The sequence below is a fragment of the Lithobates pipiens genome, unplaced genomic scaffold, assembly GCF_037356315.1.
Source record: "Lithobates pipiens isolate NorthernLeopardFrog02 unplaced genomic scaffold, aLitPip1_a1.2 Scaffold_22, whole genome shotgun sequence".
NCBI lineage: Eukaryota > Metazoa > Chordata > Amphibia > Anura > Ranidae > Lithobates > Lithobates pipiens.
The window spans coordinates 322,843,092-322,866,425 of NW_027507784.1; the positions used below are offsets into that span (position 1 = coordinate 322,843,092).

General features: G+C 44.2%; 1 protein-coding gene across 6 annotated transcripts in view; it reads right to left on the bottom strand.

Annotated features, from left to right (window-relative positions):
- Positions 1-23,334, bottom strand: part of SREBF1 (sterol regulatory element binding transcription factor 1) — a 69,648-nt gene that overhangs the window by 16,416 nt on the left and 29,898 nt on the right. For all 6 annotated transcript variants that reach the window (XM_077449511.1, XM_077449510.1, XM_077449509.1 and 3 more), the window contains exons 4-18: positions 21,956-22,090; positions 20,607-20,825; positions 17,754-17,868; positions 17,109-17,287; positions 13,514-13,715; positions 12,824-13,005; positions 11,382-11,643; positions 10,779-10,945; positions 8,324-8,492; positions 8,045-8,153; positions 7,333-7,442; positions 6,746-6,878; positions 5,548-5,710; positions 2,110-2,301; positions 1,594-1,705 (exon numbers count right to left, since the gene is read on the bottom strand). In XM_077449511.1, the coding sequence (XP_077305637.1) occupies positions 1,594-1,705; positions 2,110-2,301; positions 5,548-5,710; positions 6,746-6,878; positions 7,333-7,442; positions 8,045-8,153; positions 8,324-8,492; positions 10,779-10,945; positions 11,382-11,643; positions 12,824-13,005; positions 13,514-13,715; positions 17,109-17,287; positions 17,754-17,868; positions 20,607-20,825; positions 21,956-22,090 (2,449 nt within the window). The remainder of the gene's footprint in view (positions 1-1,593; positions 1,706-2,109; positions 2,302-5,547; positions 5,711-6,745; positions 6,879-7,332; positions 7,443-8,044; positions 8,154-8,323; positions 8,493-10,778; positions 10,946-11,381; positions 11,644-12,823; positions 13,006-13,513; positions 13,716-17,108; positions 17,288-17,753; positions 17,869-20,606; positions 20,826-21,955; positions 22,091-23,334) is intronic.

Below are 23,334 nucleotides of genomic sequence, written 5' to 3' on the forward strand. Positions count from 1 at the left end.
AGAATTGCCGGCGTGGTGACCCCAGAAGAGGATCTGGGGCACTCAGGTAATAACAAAGTTTTTTTATTTATTTATTTATTTTTTAACAAAGATCCTTTAGAAATTGCTTTAACCCTTGCAATAGGGCTGGGACTGCACTGAATGAGTTAATGGCCTGTCATGTCTAGAATAATGAAAAGGAAAAAAAATTAAAAAATAATACTTCCCCGATCCTCTGCGTCTTAACCAATCCTTGTAGCTTTTGCACCCCCACGCTATAGCAGTCTAGAATCCTGATGTCAAGACCACAGTAGGGTCTATAGCCCTGCTTTGGACACTGAGGGACAGTCCACTGCTGGAGAGTGTGGGTGGTGGGGGGACTGCCTTCTGCTGAGGGAGTGGAGGACCAGGTAAGTAAAGCGTTTCTCCTCACCCCTAGATAAAATAAGCTATTAACCCTTGCTGTGCAGGCACAGCCCCTCTGCAAGGGATATTGTTTTCTGCCTGGAGTTGGACTTTAGGCCCCTTTCACACTGGGGCGCTTTGCAGGCGCTACAGCGCTAAAAATAGCGCCTGCAAAAAAAGAGCCCTGAAACAGCCACTGCTGTCTCTCCAGTGTGAAAGCTGAGGGCTTTCACACTGGAGTGGTGTGCTTGCAGGATGGTCAAAAAAGTCCTGCAAGCCGCATCTTTGGAGCGCTGTAAGAGTGGTGTATTTACCGCACCAAAGGCGCTCCTTCCTATAGAAAACAATGGGGCAGCACTGCAAACCCAATTTGCGGGCGGTTTTAACCCTTTTTCAGCCGCTAGCGGGGGTTAAAACTCCCACTAGCTACAGCATAGCGCCACTAAAACTACGGTAAAGCGCCGCTAAACCGCCAGAGCCTTCAACGCCCCAGTGTGAAAGTAGCCTTAATGTCTACCATAACAGTCCATTCGATTTATATCTAAAAATCAGGAAAGCCCTCACACTTCTTCCAAAGAATATCATACACTCAGACTGCATTGTGTGCCAAGCTTGATAAGATAAAGTCTATTTCTTTAGGCCAAAAACTACATCTAGCTCTGTCTGTCGTTTGGGGGCCACAGATACGCTGGATAACAAGGAGGTCATAGTTATGCATGTACAATATATATCTAGGAGTCCACTTTTCTGACGCTAAACATACCAACAGGTTCTCTTCTTCAAGCTTGAAGGATGACCTGTTAAAGCGGAACTAAACCCTCCTATTGTTTTCATCCAAGGAAGCTGCCATCTTGGCTTCTGTGATCTTCAACTTCTATGGTGCTGCACATGTGATCGGTTAGGTCACCAGCCATTTAATGGTTTTACAGTTTGGTTGAGAACGCAAGAAAATGTGACCGTTACATTCCAGGCACGTGTAGGGAACTTCAATTTTTTTTAAATTGAAAAAACTATGGGTTTAGTTCCCCTTTAAAGCTGTTAAAAACAGGCGGTTTCAGTATTCTGCACAAGAATTGTGGGCTCCCCGGGGGGCCCAATCAGGATGGGTTTGCTGGCAGCTCAATTATACGGCATGGAAACAGATCTCTACAAGTAGACTGGCAGATAGATGCAGAACACAAGCTATAGATTAATCTATAGGTTACCCACCTTCTTTACTAGACAAAGGTACCCTTCTGCGCAGGCTCCGGTCCAGCAACTGATGCGTTCGAGTTGGACTGGCCCCTGCCATGAGTCGAGCTGTGGCTTCATGTAGAAAGACCTGTGATGGACACGTCATATGAAAAGTTATATTTAGGGCTGTTATCAAGACCCTTTTTAAAGAAAATCTGTCACCTTGCCCCTTCAGAGTGACCGGCCACCATCTTGAGAGCCCTTCACCCCCATTTCACCATCTCTATGCCCTCTGCTGGAGTCCAGAGTCCAATCCCAGGAGGGTCTGACAATTGGCTGTTTGTGCATTAGCAACCAATCACCAGGAAGAGGTGAAACAGACTTGCGCATACATGCATTTTCAAGGGCACTGAATTAAGTGCCAGGGAACGTGCAGGGAGCCTGCCACGTTCCCAATTCAGGGCAAGGCGACAGGTTCTCTTGACAAATCCTCTTTAAGCATTTTATTACAATGGTCGTAGACAGATAAAGCCATGGTGGTGGCACATTTACCCTGCGCATGGCGGGTCGGAAGGATTGTGCTAGTCGGCGCAGGCTGCTCAGATCCAGCTGGAAGCCCCTGAGCTCCTGGGGGCACGCGGGGTGGATAGGACTCGGCTGTTGCCCCGCCGATTTCTGCTGTTGCTGCTGCCAGATGTTTGTCCTGGTCACCAGGAGAAGGTCACACATTAGGAGCTGCACCGCCTGCGGGAGACAGACCATTATTCAGATGTGGCAGGTGGGGAGCCAGCCAATGCTAATAACAAGGCTGGCTGTATTAATTACACCGCTGTAATGGCTGTGCACAGCTAAAACGTATCATGTATGCCCTGAATCCCAATCAATATTCCTATTATCTCTCCCCAGTGAGCCACTATGTCAATATATCATTATCACATCTGTTGCCTGGTGACAGCTCTGGCGGCCATTTTGTACAGTGAGCCATATTCTGAGGAACTGCTGATTGTAACATCAGCGTCTGGTGATTAAAAACGCGGCATTATGATTTATGGATATGGTTATGCAGGTGGAACCGTTTCCTACAACAACGAATCAGCTTTCTTTTGTTTTATTGAAACTTAATTGGCTGTAATCAGTAAATGAGAAATGTAAGTGAGCCCCTTTATGGTTCGGTGCATTATAAAGTGAGGGCCAACAATTGCTGTGACCCTTCCTAACCACTGCCTAAAATACAGGAGGAGATGACCAGAATTGCCACAAGGTGGTAGCAATGACCTTGGATGGCAGGAATTACTCTATATTGTGCTGTGCGTAGAAGACCATGGTCCTTTTCTGTTCTATTTAGTGAACATATATTCCACACTTCACCTCGGTTCACAGAGAATACCAAACAAGCAGCAATGTGATATCATAGCTCCCAACTGTCCCTGATTTCGAGGGCCTGTCCCTGATTTGGAGCAATGCCCCTCTGTCCCTTTTTCCCCCTCATTTTGGTCTGATCTGTATAGTTGTATATAAAATGCACTTTTTATCTTTCAAAAAGTGTTTCCCAGTGCTAAATCTTCCATCCAAATTCTAAATTGCTGCATTAGTAAATTTTAAGAGCCACTATGAATAGTAGTAAAAAAAGCACTCGTGGATTTAATTTACCTTTTTTGTCATATGCCTACATACGTTTGCTAGTAGGTGTCCCTCATTCCCCATATCAAAATGTTCGGCGGTATGAATATGCCTCAAGAGGATGAAAAGCCATTGTCCCTTCTACGGTTATAAAGGATACGGCCAAATACTACTTTTTTTTTTTTTGTGAAACAAAATCCATACCTCGAGAATAAATTGAAAACTGCATACAGCAAACTTACCCCACCATGCCATCTCCCAAAGCCCTGGGGAAACCTAGCCCAACACTGAGCTTCAAGCATACTGATGCCCTCTCCCATACACCTGGACTTTGGAGTCTTTAAAACACCCAAGCTTAATTTCCCCCCAAAAACTGGACTGTGGGGAGAAGGAAGCAGTAGCACAAATATGCACAGGCACTAAAGTCCAGGTTTTTGGGGAAATGTAGCTATGGGACAAGACTCAAAAGCCCAGGCCATTGAGAGAGGGCAGCAGTGGGACAAGCATGCCTAGGCCCTGAAGCCTGAGCCTTCCCAAAGGGGGGGCAGCAGCAGCAGGACATAAGTACACAGGCCTTGAAACCCTGGTCTTTGGGGAGGACAACCGTGGGACAAGTGTGCGCAGGCTCGGAATCTTGGGTCTTTGTGGAGAGGGAAGCGGTGGGACAAATATGACAAGACCCAAGTTTTAGGGCCTGTGCACACTTGTCCCACCGCGGTCCTCCCCCAAAGACCCGGGCTTCAAAGCCTGTGCACTTATGTCCTGCTGCTGCCCTCTGTTGGAAGGCTCAGGCTTCAGTGCCTAGGCACACTTGTCCCATTGCTGCTTCTCCTGAAAGACTTGGGCTTCTGGGCCTGTACATACACGCCCACACCTTTTCTTTCTCAAAGACCCAGGCTTGTGGACACTTGTCCCACCCCAAAGACCTGGGCTTTAAGGCCTGTGAACATTTATCCTGCAGCTGCCCACTGCTGAAGATTTGGGCTTTAGGGCCTGTGCACACTTGTCCGATTGCCACTTTATGCAAACGCTTGGGCTTCAGGGCCTGTGCACACTTGCCCCACCGCCCGCCTTTCCCGAAATACTTGGGCCTGATGCCACGTACACACGGTCGGAACTTCTACCAGCAAAAGACCGATGAGAGCTTTTCGGCGGAAAATGCGACCGTGTATGCTCCATCGGAATTTTGCTGGCCGAATTTCCGCCAGCAAAAGATTGAGAGCAGGTTCTCAATTTTTCCAACAGAAAAAAGCTTCTATCAGAAATTCCGATCGTGTGTATGCAATTCCGACATGCAAAAACTCAGGCATGCTCAGATTCAACTATGAGGTGGAAGCCATTGGCTACTGGCTATTGAACTTCCATTTTCTTGTCCCATCATACGGGTTGTACATCACCGCGTTCTTAACGGTCAGAATTTGGTGTGACCGTGTGTATGCAAGACAGCTTGAGTGAAATCCCGTCGGAATTCCGTCGGGAAAACCATAAGCTTTTTCCAACCAAAGTTCCGATCGTGTGTACCCGGCAATAGGGCCTGTGCACAGTTGCGCCCCACAACCCCCCCCCACCCCCCCCCCGTTTCCCTTTCCCAAAGACCCAGTCTTCAAGGTCTTTGCACACTTGCCACACCGAAGACCAGGGCTGTGCACATTTGTCCTGCTACCGCCCTCTCCCTGGGATTTGGGGTACACACACACACGCCTTTCCCCAAAGACTTGAGCTCCACGACCCGTACACACTTGTCCCACCATTTCCATCTCCCAATGGTCTAGGCTTCAGGGCCTGTGCACACTTATCATTGCTGTCCTCCTTTCATTAGTTTGGAAGGCGTAAAAGGTTTTGAACCTCTGCCAGGTTTTTATTGCTGTCTGCGTTTCTGCAGAGCAGATTTTATTTGTACTGTTAATGTCCGAGGGACAGATAGACAATCATGGGAAGTCCAACATCTTACAGCTGTCACCAGAAATGCAGGCAAGAGGGAAAACTTCCAACAGGGTCACTTGTTCCAGTAACAACTGGCTAAGATTTCCTCACTTTAGAGAGATTTCCTGTTGTGTCTCCCCAATGGGATACAATGTTTTGAGTTTCTCTTCTTGTTTTTGCTTGAGCAGTAAATTTTCTCAATGGGGAAGTGTCAGATGTCGCAGGTTAGGTGCTGCCTCTGTATTGCACTGCAGGCACATTGCACACAGGGAATAGAAAATGCAATGCAACTACAATGCACCACAGCCACAGCAGTGTCAGCTGCACTCTGTTCAGAGGCAAGAGAAATGCCACCTAGTGGGAAGAGAAAAAACACACACCACACACACACACACACACACACACACACACACACACACACACACACGTTTCCACAGCTCTCCTCACCTTGTCTACATTGGCGTTACTAGAAGGACTGGAGTTCAGGCTGTCTCGCAGGTATCCGCTGGCCTTCTCACATTGGCTCAGGCTGACCTGAGTGCTGTCCTGCTTCCCAAGGAGCATCCTTACTGCTTTGAAAGCATACAGGGCAGCTTTAGGTAGAGAGTTTCTAAAGGAAACAAATATATATTTAAAAAAATAGGAAAAACCGCGCTTATCAAATAACTAGGAAAAAGCAGCAACCCAAATGTTATACTACATTTGGCATAAAGGAAAAAAGGGTGGGTTGCGCTAAAAAAGTTACGAATATATATTTAAAAAATAGAAATAAATTTTATATATATATATATATATATATATATATAATAATAATAATAATAATAATAATAATAATAAAAAAACACACCCACTTTATCCTTATAGTCAAGTATCCATGCATTTATTATTAGCAACTGATTTTTTGGAGTTGGAAATATAATACCTTTGGGCTCTCAATAAAAAGGCTGCTTTCTTCTCTTATACTGCAGTGCTCTGCGCTGGTAGAGCTGAGTAACAGGCACACCCCCTCACAACTGTCATGGGAAGGGGGTGTGTCTGAGAACGTGGAACTAAACTCTGTATACATGACCACTAACGGTCCAGAGTCCACAAGGGGTCCCTTGCTGGCATCTTGGCCCCAGCTCCTTCGGGTGCCAGTCTTTGGGCATCTTCACTGGCTGGTGCAAGATGTGACGCAATTCCTGCACAGGACTCACCATCAATGTAAGCCGTGCTGCGCATGTGCAGCTCAATTTACATGTCACAGAAGACTGGAAACTGGCAGGCAAGTGTCTCTTCTGCAATAAATAGCCTGCCTGCTCAGAGGTTTGTAAAAAATGCTTTAAATTTTGCTTCAAGTGTACATTTTTTAATGCACTTGGTCCAACTCTGGTACCTTTTGGACTGCACAGTAATAAGGCTTCCAGAACAACTGTTATACCAGGGGAAGAATAAAAAACAAAAAACAAACAAAAAAAACAAAAAAAAAAACACATTAAAAAAAACACATTAAAAAAAAAAAAAAAGGGGGGGGGGGGGGGAAATACTGCATTCACTCAGAATAAGATGGAAGGTGAATGTATAGTGTATAGCATAAGTGCACAGTGAGGGTTACTTATCTATCCCAAGTGAAGCTGGGCCTATACCCACAATCCCCCTCACTCACTCTGTGGCGTGAAGAGATTTCGGCATGTATTCTACCACTGGATAGAGACGCTGCGCTGCTTCATCGTCTCCCTGAAGCCAGTTGATAGCCACGATTATGATGGAAGCCCACCACTTGGCCACAGGGTCGGTTCCTGTATAGAAAAATTAGCAGTGGTCACATGACACAAGGAAGCAGGCTGTGATGTCACCATCCAATATACCAAGAGAGCTGAACTACAGAAGGCCAATCACTGTATAGGCTACAAAGACATCTGGGACTGAACCTGCACACACAAATTTCACTCTCAGAAGTGACATTCAGCTAACCCATCTCTGGTACAAAATGTTTCCATCGTTCTGTTCCACACATAGCAACCTCTATATTTACAATTTTTTGATCCCTGGGATTAGACAGATTGCAGACATGGTGTGTTTCTAACGATGCTCAGAAGTTGGCAGTTCTGAGTGTGCCGAAGCAAATAGATGTGTGTGCTGTCACATGTAAATATGCTGTATGTATACATATACAGGAGACCGAAAATACAGAAAAATCACAATCCGCCTGTAAATTTTGCTAATTTGTACCAGAAGAAGTTTGGCGCTCACCTGTGACAGCGGTCATACTGGAGCTGATAGAAAAGGTGTGGTTGGGCACAGCGGCGTTGTCCGAGCACCCGTTCAGAAGCTGTAAATACTCCAGAGCATCGGAGAACTCCCTGTGGGGAAAAGACAGAGCTATGTAATCTCCACTGTAAGGACTCAAAAAAAAAAAAAAAACCACCACCACACAAGTGAAACCAAAATCAAAACACAGAAGAAAAAATAAATAATCAGCACAAGGGACATAAACTTACAGTCAGTAGGATACGTACCCTGTGCTGATGCCCATTTTAGTTGGCATTTAAATCCTCCTCCACTATGCTACAGCTTCTATGAATGAAACAGGCTCTAAGAATGGAAGATGAACAGATGAATGAAAGGGTCCACCTCCTCCATTTATAGATCCTGCTTCATTCACAGAAGTTGTAGTATGGACTCAGTGAATGGCGGAGCTGGGTGGAAAGGGACAACCAAGATGGAAATCCCTCTCACTTCCTGTTCGATTTACAAAACTGAACATGAAACCTCCCTTACAGGACAGTCCGCAAAAAATACAAAATAATCTTACAGGGGTTTAAACTCCCCCTTTTTTTATTTATTTGTATTTATTTCATTGTTGCTAAAATAGAAGAGGTTTTGGCTGGACATACACTGGAAGAAAAAGGAGGATGGAAAAAAAAAAAAAATCATTTACGTTCATAAGATAAACAGGACTCACCCCTCGCCATCAGTCATGGGTTTTTCCTGTTCCGGCTGCGCCACACAGTACAAAGCCTTTTCCAGGAGATGTTCACGGAAAGCCTGAGTCACCTGAGCCAGAGGGTCCACTGCACAGAAACACAAAATCCGGTCAGTGATGGGAGTTCAGCTTTGGCCTACCTGGGGCAATTTATTATTCGCATAAATAAATAAAAAAAATCATCTAGCAAATTACTTAGAACCCCCAAAAATGATGTCCTCCGTCTATGATTTGTACTGAATCAGGCTCTAGAGGTACCTGTACTGCCAGCTGTACTGTAGATGGTATCCCTGGGGGAGCTCCGCACACTCCAGTCCCCGTCTACAAAGAAGCGATGGCCCAGAGGATGGCACAGCCACTGCATGGCGGGAGGAATGGTGACGCTCTGTGCCAGGCACACCTGGCGGGCGCTGCATAGGAAGAAGCGCTGTGGAAAGAAGAAGGGTACAAGGTCAGTGCCAGGGGAGGGGCTGCAGACAGACATTAAAAAGGAGGTTATTAGATTTTACCAAAACTGTGTAAAGAAGGTTGTACAATCAGATTTTATGACCAGCTTTAGAGGGAAGGTCTATAGATCTGGACATTGACAAAAGGATGACCAAGATAAAATCAGGAGGATGCAAAGATTGAGGGGAAAATAAATAAATAAACGCACAGAATTCTTTAGCCATAGCAGCAGCCTGATCCATAAGGCACCATCAACCTATGCCAATGCAATGTAACCAAGGCATACCAAGCTGATGGCCAACAATAAGATTTAGCCAATTCACACCATTTATATTGCTGACATTTCTTTACACTAATCATCCATACTGGAAATATCACATTCCACCTCTTCAGGAGCTTTCACTGATAACTGCTCACACATTCTATGCATTTCTTGCTCTGCACGGCTACTAAGCAGCACATAAAAAAACGTGTGAAATACAAACGTTAATTTCTTCAAAACCGCTTATTGCCCTTAACTTTATCTAAAACATCAGCTTTGTAATGTGGATGTTCCCCATTGGAGATTTTCCCTCATTTCCAGTCCCGGTGACAATGTATGGGGAAAAAAATAAAAGAAAAAAAGGAAGAGCAAAAGAAAAAAAAAAAAAAAAAAAAAAAACACACTTTTGTTAGGCGTAACACTTTAATATTTTGCTTTATACTATGTCCCTGGTTCTAATAAGCAGGGGGACCTTGTTTCTTTCTTGTCTTATTCTGTAAATGGAGAATTAGTATTTCATCTATAGCTTTCATAGAGCGCTACAAATCATTACAATAAATAAAAAAAATAAAAAAAGAAACCCCCTTTACAAATAAGCAATAATTCTAGTCAGGTTAGTCAAGCTGAAGATCATTCTTTAAAGTGTTACTAAGCCCAGGACCCTGCATTCACTATATCTGGTCTCCCACAGTACACGGAAATGCAGTTATTAGTAAATATAAACTGCTAAATATCTTTTCTCATCAATGGTATATAGCAGTCTTGTCACTTCAATCAGTGTCCGGCTGAGTACTGGTTAAAGCTTGTAGGAGTTCCCATTCTTCGTCCTATGAGGCTGCATGATCCCTGACCCTCTGGCTGGACAATACTGATTGGCCCTGTGCTGATCACATGCACTCTCCCAAGAAAAAAAAAAAAATAGGGAAATAAAAACACCCTCTAGCAATACACACCAAACTGAGCATGTGCAGAGTGCCTCGCAGGGCTTTGTACTATCTGGAGATGGATTAAGGACAGTAGAAAAAAAAAAATGGGGGGGGGGGAACAGAGAAGACAGGATCAAACTGCCTTTTTACACAATGTGCAGGATTATCCCCTTATGTTCCATATTGAGTATAACAAGCATGCTTCACTGCATATACAGACTCATTTTACTATTGTGGGTTGTGTAACACTAAGGCAGGGTTCACACTGCCGCATCGCATGTCATTTGTACAGGGATCGCTCCGATTCTGACGTGGTGCGGAAACCGCACAGGAATCGTTGCAGTTCCTGCACCGCATCAGTGTGAACCGGGCCTTAATGGTTACAGAGTTTGGGATACAATTATGTGAACCAGAACCACCAAATTCTCTACTTTTTTTCCCTCTCCAAATCTAGCCATTCCTGACAGTAGTTCAAACTTCATGAATTTTCAGGTGCTTAGATCATCCCCGATATAAGGGCCCTTTCATTCGGATGTTTTTTTCTTTGTTTTGTTTTTTTGTTTTTACCTTGCAAAAGAAAAATGCAAGAAAAAATGTTTCCCTGTAAATCCTAGGGAACTTTTCACACCACTGTGCATTTTCAAAAGTCCTGCATGCTGCATCTTTGATGCGGTTTTGAAAACCGCACCAAAAAAAAAAAAAGGCAGCTTCCCATTGAAATGAATGGAAATCCCGATAAAAACCACACTTGTGATTTTTGAGTCACGTCCATTTTTTAAACAGGTGCAAGTGACCCAAAAATGCACCAGCAACACATCTGAAACACAGTAAAATCAGTTTTTGCTACAGAGCAGTGTGAAAGGGACCCAAGTGTAATACATTTCTCAGACCAGGTAAGTATACAGCAAGGAGGAGGATAATGTAGTGACTGCATGCTTAGAAAAGTGACGGCAGAAAAGGACCAAGCGATGCCTTGATTTTTTAAATTAATAGGAGGTTTTTTTATTTTTTATTTATTTTTTTTGGTTAACTTTTTTGTCCAAGTAGTGATCTAGGTTTGTCCCAAACATGTTCTCACCGCCAGGAAATGGAAGCGTCGATGCAGGCTGGCTTTGACACGCAATGCTGCTCCCACGTAGATCTCCGCCAGTGTGGCTACTGAGATGGTGTTACCCGCGCAGTCTGCCAGGTTGACAGCACTCAGCGCCATGTTGATGGCAGATAGATGACCTCCTGCATGTTTCCCTAGAGAAGAAGAGATGTGAAAAAATAAAAAGGTGATTAAGAGGCTGGTCCTCTATATAAAAGAAACAATGGCTTCTTGTTTAAGACTATAGAGCAGAGCTGTAGAGCACGTTGTAAGATCCAATCACAATGGTTTTTGGTTTCCCCTTAGCAAGGTGCAGGAACTTGACTTCTGTTTGGTTCCCAAGAGATCACAGATGTGGTTAAAGTCCAACACTAGCCATGCTTAGAATAATGAAAGAATAAAACCTCTATCAGGTTTTTACTACTGTGTCCCCATTGGGGAGATTTTTCCTCACTTGGGCTCAACGACACTCTGGGACAGAAGTATGGAGAAATCCCCTAAATAGAAACCTGAAAGGGGTTTACACCCCCCCCCCCCCTTTACACAAGGCTACATTTTAAAGCCAGGTAGTGCCACCTGATTGCAACATACCTGTCATGTGCAGTTGGTGCAGGCGGTGGTACACCAGGGCAGCCTCTCTGCAGCTCTTCCTCACATCGTCCTTCAGCTGATGGTCCCTGCGGAATCCTCCAGCTCTCCCTGCTAACCAGCGACCCACCCACAGCCGCTGAAGGACGTAGCGTATGACGCTCCACATTAGGCTGCAGCAAAGGTCGAAGTTGGATGTAGGGAGAGGTCGCCCCAGAGCTTTCAGGGCTTTCCAAAGGTGAAGCGAGGCCTGGGCAAAGTCCCCCTGTGATGAGAAGACAATATTGTCACTCTTTACACCCCTACAGAATGCATAGAGGGTCAAAAAGGTTTCACAGGAAATGCAGTGGGGGGGGGGGGGGAGTGAAAAAATTAAAGCCCATTGATAAGCAGAGGCTACTTCTTAAAGGCTTAGTCCATTGCTTTGACCAGGTTTCACCCTACACCCATGTGTAGGGTGCAACATTAAACATGGTGACAGTCTGCATGCAGTTCCCACCCTTCCACACCATACAGAATCCAAGAATTATTCTGTCCCCTCCCCCTCAATTAATTGCGGCTCCAAAATTAGTGAAAAAAAATACAATAATGCTACCACAGCAAAGGATTCAGACCTCACCATACTTCTTTCAACCCTGCAACTGTACCTCAGTACAGGCCTATGGCTGGAGTAATAGTTTGCAGGAGACTGAGCACTGAACCCACTATCCCTTTCCCACTTGTATCTTTTTGCATTGGAACTGGCAAAGCACTGCATTTTACAGAAAAAATAAAAAGAAAAAAATTTAAATTATAAAAAAGAAAAAAAAAAACAACACGCATTGTTTTGCAAAAAAATAGTGTGCATTTTTTACTGCAGAAGACTGGAAAGCATTGCACCCCTGATCAGTGGATCAGGGGTGCAATATCAGGTTTCCGCAGACAGGTCCTGCAGCTGTCTGCCCATACCTCCATATGGGTTGTCTGCTTGAAAGCTGAAGGGCTTGTGAATGACCTACAAGAGCGCTAATCAGCGCCTTCACAGTTCATTCAGAGCTACAAGCTGTCAGCCGTGGTGGCCGTCAGTACTTTAAGTTCATGAATTCACAGGAAACTGCATGAATGATGTGGCTTTGTGGGCGGGGCGGTGACAGTGGGTGCGGGGAGAAGATCCCCCACCCATTGTCACACTGAAGTGGGGGGGGGTGGGAATTGGAACTGACGGCAGGAGCTGAAACATCATGCTTTGGGTCTTGACAACATTTCTCCAGTTTTACAAGCTTCAGATTTTACAGTGTGCTGCTGGTTGGTCTCTGGATGTCTTGGTGTGAGCGTGAGCCCCTGATGGGCATTTGCACGCAAAAAGCCAAGGGAGTGATCCACCATGGAGGACTTGGGAACAATGGGAAATCTTTATTTGTCATAAAGAATATAAAATAAAATTTTTAGCACAAGATGAACTTTACCCGAGATAGATCAACATCGGCTTGTTTTCGGTGACACCAGAAATGGACCGAGGACTCAGAATGAAGCCGTGTGACTGGCTCACCATAAATGAAGAGGCGAATGAAGACACACAGGACAATGATCAGGTTTACAGGCCAAAGGAGAACAGATGGAGTAAACCAGCTGAACCACGAAGAGCCCTCTGCGGAAGAAGAACACAAGTTCATGTTAAAGTCCACGCATGCTTTTGTCTCCAGAAAGACAGCACCAGCTTTTCTGGCATCATCCAGGATATCCATCTAATAACTGGACTGAGATGCCAGCCCAGAGATCATGTAAATCCTTTAGTCTGTGCTCACAGATCAGTCCCTGCTGCAGCCTCTAACCTTGTGATATGATATAATGTTATAATGTTGCAATCTGATCACTGAGGGAGAGGAGAATGAAGCAATGGTTCCACCCGCCTGCAGCAGACTGGCATCTCAACCATAGACAAAGCCACTGGACTGAAGGCCAAGGACAGCTTTTGTATTAAAAAAAATTAAAAAAATAGAATCATTGCTGTATATTGCGAAGCTCCAATAAAATTAAAATAAAAGATTATTAATAATAAATTGAGAATATATATATATATATATTTATTGTGTAAGGCCGGACAGCAGTCTTGGTAAACCTTGTATTCTAGGCACTTCATATCATTAACAACTTACCAGGGGAAGATAGTTCCAGCATGCTTCGCCCACTACCATGAAATCCAGCAACATCTGGGGCCTCTTGGTTCCTGGAACCACCCATCAAGAACGACAGAGGATTGAAGGAGAGACAGAGGAAGACAAAGACACAGAGCGCCATGCGAGAACGGTCCAACATCCCTGTACCAGGAGGAGATGGGAGTTCCTGCTTAACTTGCACCTGGGGAGTGTAATAAATACACGTATACACGGTTAAGAGAGTCAATCAATTGCAAAAAAAAAGCCTTGCTTGATATAAATTAGCAAAAAATTGCAATACCCAATACAAGCCATACATCAAGGTCAGCTTCTCTTAAACAAGTCTTTTATCACAAATGATATGGTAGCATACAAACCACCCCCCTGCTCAGGGACTGCCTCTTTTTAACGCGTTTCACCTTAACAGGTTTGTGAACCATACATCAGTGGTACACATATGTTGTGGTGAGCTACAATGCAAGCATGCTGCGGTTCTTTGTGTAGAATGACAATGAGCACACTTGCGAGGCATCATACATTTTTTACACAACACATATGGTAACAAGCCGCAGTTACAGCAATACATTCAGTATGAGAAGGGCCCCAAGATTAGGAGCGAGGGCCAGCAACTGATAGCAAGAAACAGACTGCAGAAATGTATAATCCGAAAATGTCACGGCTCTATGGACGGGCCAATCAATGTTCAGGATACAAGTTTGTCTATATTGTTAAAAGGGTCTCAGAAGCGGACAATGCAGATCATTATAAATGCTGGAATGTTGGTAGTCAATTGAAGAATGTAAACAATGCATGTGAATGAATATACTATCAAGCTGAAAGTACACATGTGGGTGGAGGAGTGGGAATGTGTACAGCTTGTAAGGAAAATTTTCAGCAAGTATTTAAGTTGTGCTGTTTTCTTTCTGATCGGAGAATCATTTTTTCCACGTTTTAACATTTATACACAATTGTTGAGTCTTTGTATATAGAGCACTAGGATGAGGCCAGACACTTCCAATTCGCTTAAAGCGGGAGTCTGCCGGGACTCCGCGTTTTTTTTTTTTTTTTTTAAAGTCAGCAGCTACAAATACTGCAGCTGCTGACTTTTAAAATAGTGACACTTACCTGTCCAGCGCGCCCGCGATGTCGGCACCCGAAGCCGATCTCTAGATCGACACTCGAGTGCTGCCGCCGCCATCTTGGGTATGGGAATCAGGAAATGGAGCCTTTCGGCTTCATTTCCCGGTTCCCTACTGCGCATGCGCGAGCCGCGCTGCGCAATGAGGACGGTCCTCGCTGCCTCTGGGATCTGTGTGTTTCCCAGCAGGCAGCGGGGCACTTGCGGAAGGGGGGCGGGCACTTGCGGAAAGGGGCGTAATGTACGCCCCTTTCCCCAGAGAGCTAGCCCGGAAGTGGGTGCAGTTACCTGGATTATCCAGGTAACTGCACCCCCCTCCCCCCTGAAAGGTGCCAATTGTGGCGCCAGAGGGGGGGAGGAATCCGATGAGCGGAAGGTCCATTTTAGGGTGGACCTCCGCTTTAAGTTGGAATGAATTATGCTCGCGATGCAAGGTTTCTGTCTCGCTCTCTCAAAATTTGGCCGGTCCCTACTCAACCAACCAAATTTTGAGTCATCCATGGCAAGCTTCGCTCCCATGGCTCAGTTCTTAGAGCTGGACAAATGATGGGTCAAGAAGGTCTGCTGTGCGTTGCCACCATCAAGTAACACGTTGCTCCTTATACCTTTTTGATTTACACCTCTGCCAACTTGCAGTCCTAAAATGATAAATTATAAAGGTATTCCACTCCTACCTGAAAAAAAATTATTGGCTGGCAGTTGCACAACAGAAATAATAAAAAAAAGAGAATATAAAAAAAAAAAAAAAAAAAAAAAAAAAGGGAGCAGGAGGTGGACAGGCAGACATCCTGGAGGAAGGATATCCTCAGAAATCTTCCAAAGGTCCTTGCTTACAGCTCATGCCGAAGGAGCGTTTTCACCTAGAGAGAGCCTAGGGATACCTTCCTTGATATAACTACAGTGGAACCTTGGATTACGAGGATAATCCGTTCCAGGAGAATGCATGCAATCCAAAGCACTCGCATATCAAAGCGAGTTTCCCCATAGAAGTCAATGTAAACAAAGTTAATTCGTTCCACGATGACTTCTATTACATGCAATACCGCATGTGGCCAGAGGTGGGGGGAGCCGGAGAGAGACTCAGAAAATACTCAGATGCACTCGGAAACCCTCAGGAAGGGAGTACTTCCAAGCGGCTCTGAGTGTCACCGGCGCCCCCGCACCTCTGGCCAAATGTGGTACTGCACACTGCAGAGGCTTGAATCCTGCTCGTTTTGCGAGACAGCGCTCCCAAACCGAGTCAGGATTTTAGAAAAATAGCTCGTATCGCGAAAACGCTTGTTAACCACGTTACTCGCAATCCAAGATTCCACTGTACAGTGTTTGAAGGGGTCTGCAGGTGGTTTAATAATAGAGGATATGTAAACTGGCTGATCAACTGAGGTTTCCAACAGAGCTCTCAGGGCACAGCAGGAGAAAGGAAAATGTCATGGTTTGTAAAACTTGCTCATTTTGCTTTTGATGTAGTAAAAGGAGGCAAGGTATGTGATGAGGGGACTTATTGTAAACAAAAAAAAATAAATAATGGTTTCCACTAATCAGAATACATTTATGATAAAAAAAACAAAACAAACACCCACAAAATTGTAAGTCACACCATCGCTTAAAAGTGAAAGTTCTACTGATCCCCAGGTCATCATATTTGAAAGTTTTTTTGGGGAGCAGGTACCTTTTTTTTGTGACAGTTACCTGCTCCCACTTTTGAAATTCTCATCATGTCCTAGGAGGCTGCGGGACCAATCTGACAGCACGATCTTGCACATGTGCAGCCAGCTGTGAAACAGCAGGAAGTCCCAAGATGATGGCAATGGAGATCCAAGGACTAGCGAAGAACCGGCCCGGCTGAAGACCACACTATACTCCTGAGCTGGCAAGTGTCGGTTTCTTAAGGTCTGCAGCTACAGCATTTGTAGCTGCTGAATTTAAAGACTGGAGTACCTCTTAAGACTAGATTCCCTTTAAAAGCAGAACTCTAAAGAAACCTTCAACCACCCCCAACTAATAGACTGTTAAGAGATAAGAAACGCAACTAGCTTTTGTTGCAATATTCAGCTTCTATCCAGGACCCCCCCCCCACAGTACTTTTCTGCCACTTAGATGTCCTTTTGTCTGATGGTCAGCATCATTCAACCCACTTCCTCTAAAACCCAGCCTGTACCTGGACACTGAAAGCAGCAGCAGCACAGCAGTGAACTCATCTCCATCACTCTGCCCTCTCATCCTATCAGCATGCCACTTGTCAAGCACATGACCCAACTGGCTCCTTGTACTGCTTCTTCCTTTCACTCCAGAGCTGCAGTACAAGGACTGCAAGAAGCTGATACCAGTTCACACCCAGGTACTTACACTGCTTTAGCTAATATATACACATACATACATACATACATTATACTTGCCTAGAGTTCAGCTTTAAACATGTTTTTGGAAATGGCATACAAGTCAGATTGAGGTCCTTACCTTGGCTTCATCTGTGAAGGGGCTGTCTGGCTCGGAGTCACTATTACACTGGGATAGTGGACTGCCAGTATGCGATGGGGATCCCACGTCCGAAGGGGGTGGCGTTAGGACATCCATCATCTCGGCTTTCACACTTTCCATATTAACCCCTGTACCCGCCACAATGTCTTTCAAAGTACCTATAAAAGGACAGAGGAGATACAGTGAAAAGAAATATCAAAGCACTGTACAGTACAGCTTCATTGAACCGGTCCAAAAAATTATTTGACAACCTGGACAATTTCTGATTGCCATCTGTATATGGGTGCAAAAAGATCTGATCAGAGCAAAACAAACAGTTGATAGGAACAGCTGAAAGGATGACTAAAAGAAACCATCTGAATACTACAATGCGGAGAATTATGCACTGCCTGTATGAAACCAGGTCTCACAGAAGCTAGCACTAATGTCCTACAAAAATGTATTGGTTTAACTATACAGAGACAGCCAAAATGCATGAGAATTCCAACTGTCAGTCCGCGAAGAATCAGTCACACCACTGAAAACAAAATGCGTGGTCATTGTGCCCCACCGCTGTAATGACAGCCTGCAGCTTGCCAACTATGCCAGCGGCAAGAGAATTAGAAAGCGGAAGAGAAGTCTTACTGTTTTTCTGGGCAGCCATTTTGAGCATGATGTTTTCTTGTTTTAGTTTGACGTTACTCTGCTGCAGATATCGAATATAGTCAATGGCCTTTTTCAAAATGGCTGACTTGTTCAGCTGTGGGGGAAAAAAAAATCAAATAAATAAAATGAATTATCTCACTTAAGCACACAATGACTGTTCCAAGTGTTCATTATCTAAATATGTAATGTAGGAGAGTCATATGCCATACAAACAAAGAGGTTCCCCAGGTGAAAATTTTGGAAGTGCTGTAAAAAGGTGCTCCTATCCTCGATTTTGAGCCTATGAGTAATGGTTTCCGATTGCTCCCATGTTCTCTACAGCTCATCATTACCTCTGTTTAAGGAAAATTAATTTAAAATGAAAATGAAAGTGTTTCTAAAGCCTAAACATTTCTTACCTTACTGCATTCCCTGCATTCAAGACTAGCCTTTCTCAACCTTTTCAAACACAGAGGAACCCTTGTCTCAGGGAACCCTCACGATACATTAGTGCGATTGTCAGTGGGAAGAATTCCCCCCCACAGATAAGGTCCCAATGACCCTATCTGAGAGGCAGAAATTGCTCATGGAACCCCTTGCAACCTCTGGAAGAACCCTAGGGTCCCACCGAATCCTGGTTGAGAAACCCCGATTAAGGCTATACATGGATCTGCAGCACAATTTGATAGGTTTACCTATGAAAGGCCCTCCCAATGGCTGTGAGGCTCCCAAATTGTTTGTTGCCAACAAATAGAATGGATTAGGAGACACACGTGAAATTTTTGAGCAGTCCAATACCTGCTACAGCATGCAGGTAGGAAGACATTTTGGTTTTAAGGCACAGAGGTCATTCACAACTTCACAAGGACATCAAATTTTAGAGCTCACTCCAAGGAGGAGACTGGCTGCTGTGGTAGCAGGTGCCATCTTGGAATTTTAACACTACTGATAAACACCAAAAGATTTTGAAAAGGTTCAATCGACAGGATAGGTTTATTGGTACACTAATGTTTTGGTAGGGAGCAAGATAATCCAAATTTCAATGGAAGAAAAACAGACCCTTTTCAGTATAACAAAGGTCCAGTCATGACCAAGACATCCTACTTATCCATCTTTGCCATTTTTCTTTTATCTATTTGAACACTGCTCAAAAAAATTTAAGGAACACTTTGAAAACACATCAGATCTCAATGGGGTAAAATATCATGCTGGATGTCTATACTGATATGGACTGGGTAATGTGTTAGGAACGAAAGGATGCCACATCCTTTGAAGGAAATGAAAATGATCAACCTACAGAGGGCTGAATTTAAAAGACACCCCAAAAGAGAAATAAAGAAAAATGCAGCAGGCTAGTCCATTTTGCTGAAATTTCATTGTATGGCCCCCACATGCTTGTATGCATGCCTGACCACCTCGGGGCATTCGCTTAATGAGATGGATGGTGTCCTGGGGTTATTCCTCCTAGATCTGGAGCAGCGCATCACTGAGCTCCTGAACAGACTGAGGTGCAGCCTGATGGCATCAGATGGACCGAAACAATGTCCCAGAGGTGTTCTATTAGATTTAGGTCAGGCAAGCATAGGGGCCATTTAATGGTATCAATTCCTTCATCCTCCAGGAACTGGCTGCATACTCCCCCCACAGGAGGCCAGCCATTGTCATGCACCAGGAGGAACCCAGGACCCACTAAACCAGCGTAGGGTCTGACAATGGGTCCAAGGATGTTTGATACCTAATGCCATTGTGTAGACTGTAGAGATCTATGTGTCCCTCCATGGATACTGACAAACTGGTCATAATGAATGATGTTACAGGCAGCATACCATTCTCCACGGCTTCTCCAGACCCTTTCACATCTGTCATGTGTACTCAGGGAGATCCTGCTCTCATCTTTGAAAAGCACAGGGCACAAGTGGCGGACCGGACAATTCTGGGTTTAATGGCAAAGGGCAATCAAGCTCCACAGCATCAGCAGTGAGCACAGGGCCCACTAGAGGACGTTGGGCCCTCAGACCACCCTTATAAAGTCTGTTTCTGATTGTTTGGTCAGACATTCACACCAGTGGCCTGCTGGAGATAATTTTGTAGGGCTCTGGCAGTGTTCATCCTGTTCCTCCTTGCACAAAGAGAGCAGTACATACCAGCCCTGCTGATGGGTTAAGGACCTTCTACGGCCCTGTCCGGCTCTCTTAGAGTAACTGCCCATCTCCTGGAACCTCCTCCATTCTCTTGAGACTGCTGGGAGACGCAGCAAACCTTCTATCAATGGCACATATCGATGTTCCATCCTGGAGGAGTTGGACTGCTTGTGCAACCTCTATAGGGTCCAGGTATTGTCTCATGCTACCAATAGTGACACCGACCCTAGCCAAATGTACCAAAACTAGTGAAAAAGAGTCAGAAAAGAGGAGCAGGGAAAACAAATGTCAGTGGCCTCCACCTGTAAAACCATTCCTATTTCGGAGGTCATCTCATTGTTGGCCATCTAGTGAGTGAGTGAGTGAGTGACTTATATAGCGATGCCTATGCGAACTGAGTCGCCTCAGGGCGCTTTCTTGCCACAATCTGCGGCTTAGCGTGGTACTTTACCCTGTAAGGTCCCGACACGCTTACAAACACATACAACATTGACATACACATATTGAGGCCAATTTTTTTTTTAGTGCACCTGTTCAATTTTTATTAAAGTCAAAGCAGCTGAAACTGATTAACAACCCCCTCTGCTACATAACTGATCAGATCAATATCCCAGGAGTTGAATTGACTTGATGCTATACTCTGATTAAAAGGTGTTCCTTTAATTTTTTTTGAGCAGTGTATAATAATAAGGTTCCTTTTCTGGTGCTTTACCTTGGCCTCTGTTCCCATCACAAGATCCTTCATCTCAAGGATCTTGTCGTTGATGGAGGATCGATAGCGCTTCTCGATGGCGTTGTGCGCAGTACGTTTTTCTCCCTTGCTGTTCAACATGGCCATCTTTCCATTGGCATTTAGACGGTTGATAGGCAGCTTATCGGGATCCATCATGAACGGCACTGTGGTTAATATGGTCCCTCCACTTACCAAGGTCTAAGAAAAAATAAAAATAAAAATCAATCATTCATACACAATAGACGGACAGTACTATTAAATAATAGCACGGTTGGACATAGCCCTGGAAAGTTTACAGTTGAAATACATATATCAAAATGGTTCTACCAATCAACCTGCTGCACAATATAGCTAGTGGAAGGATGACGCTATTTAGAGACTTCGGCTCTGTAGTTACTTGTGTAATCTTAGCAACTGAAGGTGGGCAGCCTTATCGGGTCTGGCTGTCCTCTAAGAAAGCTCAAAGTGCCACTCTAAGTGCAGTAAATTGTTCCAATTTACTGTACTTAGAGTGACGCTTTGTGCTTCTTTGCCCCAGCCTCGTCAGAGTATTGCTTCTAATCTCCACTGGGCTGCCTTCAAGTGCCACACTGCAGACTTTATGGACTCTATACAGTCATTTATTTTGCAATCATTTTTTTCAATTGTCTTTTGCATTTGAAGGTGTATAATAGTCAGGTGGAGCTCCACCAAGGAAGATGCAAGCGCCAACTTTTTTCCTTACTGCCCAAGAAAGCTGCCCATGCTTATAAAAAGGAAAGAGAGCACATGGATGACCAATTTGTCAATCCTGCTGCCCTTTTCCTGTCCAATCACAGGCTTGGGTGGACTGCTGACCAAACGTTACTGTTTAACTGCAGTGCATAAAAGGGGGGGCACCTATCAGGATGTGGCCAATAAATGTAAGACTCGTAGAACAGAGCTACAAATCTTTTGGCAGTTAAACACACGTTTCAACTGTGCATTTTGCCATTTGCTCATAGTTAACAAAATAAATTAAAATACATATTTTATTTAAATGTATGTGTTAATCTGCAGCTGGATAGACATTTCTTGAATTTCCTCCAAAACTTTTTTACAACTATGGAAATTATATTTTGTATTCCATAAAAGGTTCAGCTCACTGCCGCTACCAGAAAGTGTGGGGTGGGATTTCAGGCTGTCCGTTTTCAGGTGTGCGCCATTCCTCATCATATCCTTAGATTTACTACACTGGGAGTTGAGTGTAGGGAGAGATCTGGTCAGTTTTTCCCCCCTTAGGAAGCTGCCTAGTCTGCCTGGCATGTGACTATAACCTAGGCCTACTGTGCCCCATCTAAACACCTCACCGGCATCTGCAGAGGCGTAGTCTGGATGGTTGTGGTGGTTGGCGATGTTTTGACGCCCGACATCATTGCTGAGTCTGTCTTGACTGCTGTAAGGACCAGAGAGTCCGCCTTGATAAAATGAGGCTGGAGCAGAACCTGTGAGGGAAGCAGATAAAAAAGGGGGAAGTTGAGGTTACAAAAAATAAATAAAAAATGATTATAAAATTATAATTATATATGAATACAAATATCACTGATAAAATATACTGAGATATATATCACTGATCCAAGCGCTCAATGGATAATCTTCCTAATTAAACTGCTGTTATAATACATTAACATATCCATACACATATATAGTAACACATATTCAGAACAAAAGTGCTAAACAGAACCACTATATTAACAGCGCTACTAAAAGTAATTAAATATAATAAATAATATGCAAGCAATGGAAAAAGTTCATAGATCTCAAAGTGAGCTGATTTTTAAAGTGTTGAATAGTGCTCCACAAAGCTCCCAGACACAGAGGAAAAAAGTCCTTTCAGATAGGTTCACCACACCGCTATCCCATAAGAAGAACCTCGTGCTCTGTGACGCCCCCTATGGTCATGCACCTACCCCAATGCGGGTTAATTACAAGCACTTCGCATGTGTATGGATAGATATACAGTGCCTTACGAAAGTATTCGGCCCCCTTGAACTTTTCAACCTTTTGCCACATTTCAGGCTTCAAACAAAGATATAAAATTTTAATTTTTTGTGAAGAATCACCAACAAGTGGGACACAATTGTGAAGTGGAACGAAATCTATTGGATATTTTAAACTTTTTTAGCAAATAAAAAACTGAAAAGTGGTGCGTGCAAAATTATTCGGCCCCTTTACTTTCAGTGCAGCAAACTCACTCCAGAAGTTCAGCGAGGATCTCTGAATGATCCAATGTTGTCCTAAATGACTGATGGTGATAAATAGAATCCACCTGTGTGTAATCAAGTCTCTGTATAAATGCACCTGCTCTGTGATAGTTTTAGGGTTCTGTTGAAAGCGCAGAGAGCATCATGAAGACCAAGGAACACACCAGGCAGGTCCGTAATACTGTTGTGGAGAAGTTTAAAGCCGGATTTGGATACAAAAAGATTTCCCAAGCTTTAAACATCCCAAGGAGCACTGTGCAAGCGATCATTTTGAAATGGAAGGAGTATCAGACCACTGCAAATCTACCAAGACCTGGCCGTCCCTCTAAACTTTCAGCTCAGACAAGGAGAAGACTGATCAGAGATGCAGCCAAGAGGCCCATAATCACTCTGGATGAACTGCAGAGAACTACAGCTGAGGTGGGAGAGTCTGTCCATAGGACAACAATCAGTCGTACACTGCACAAGTCTGGCCTTTATGGAAG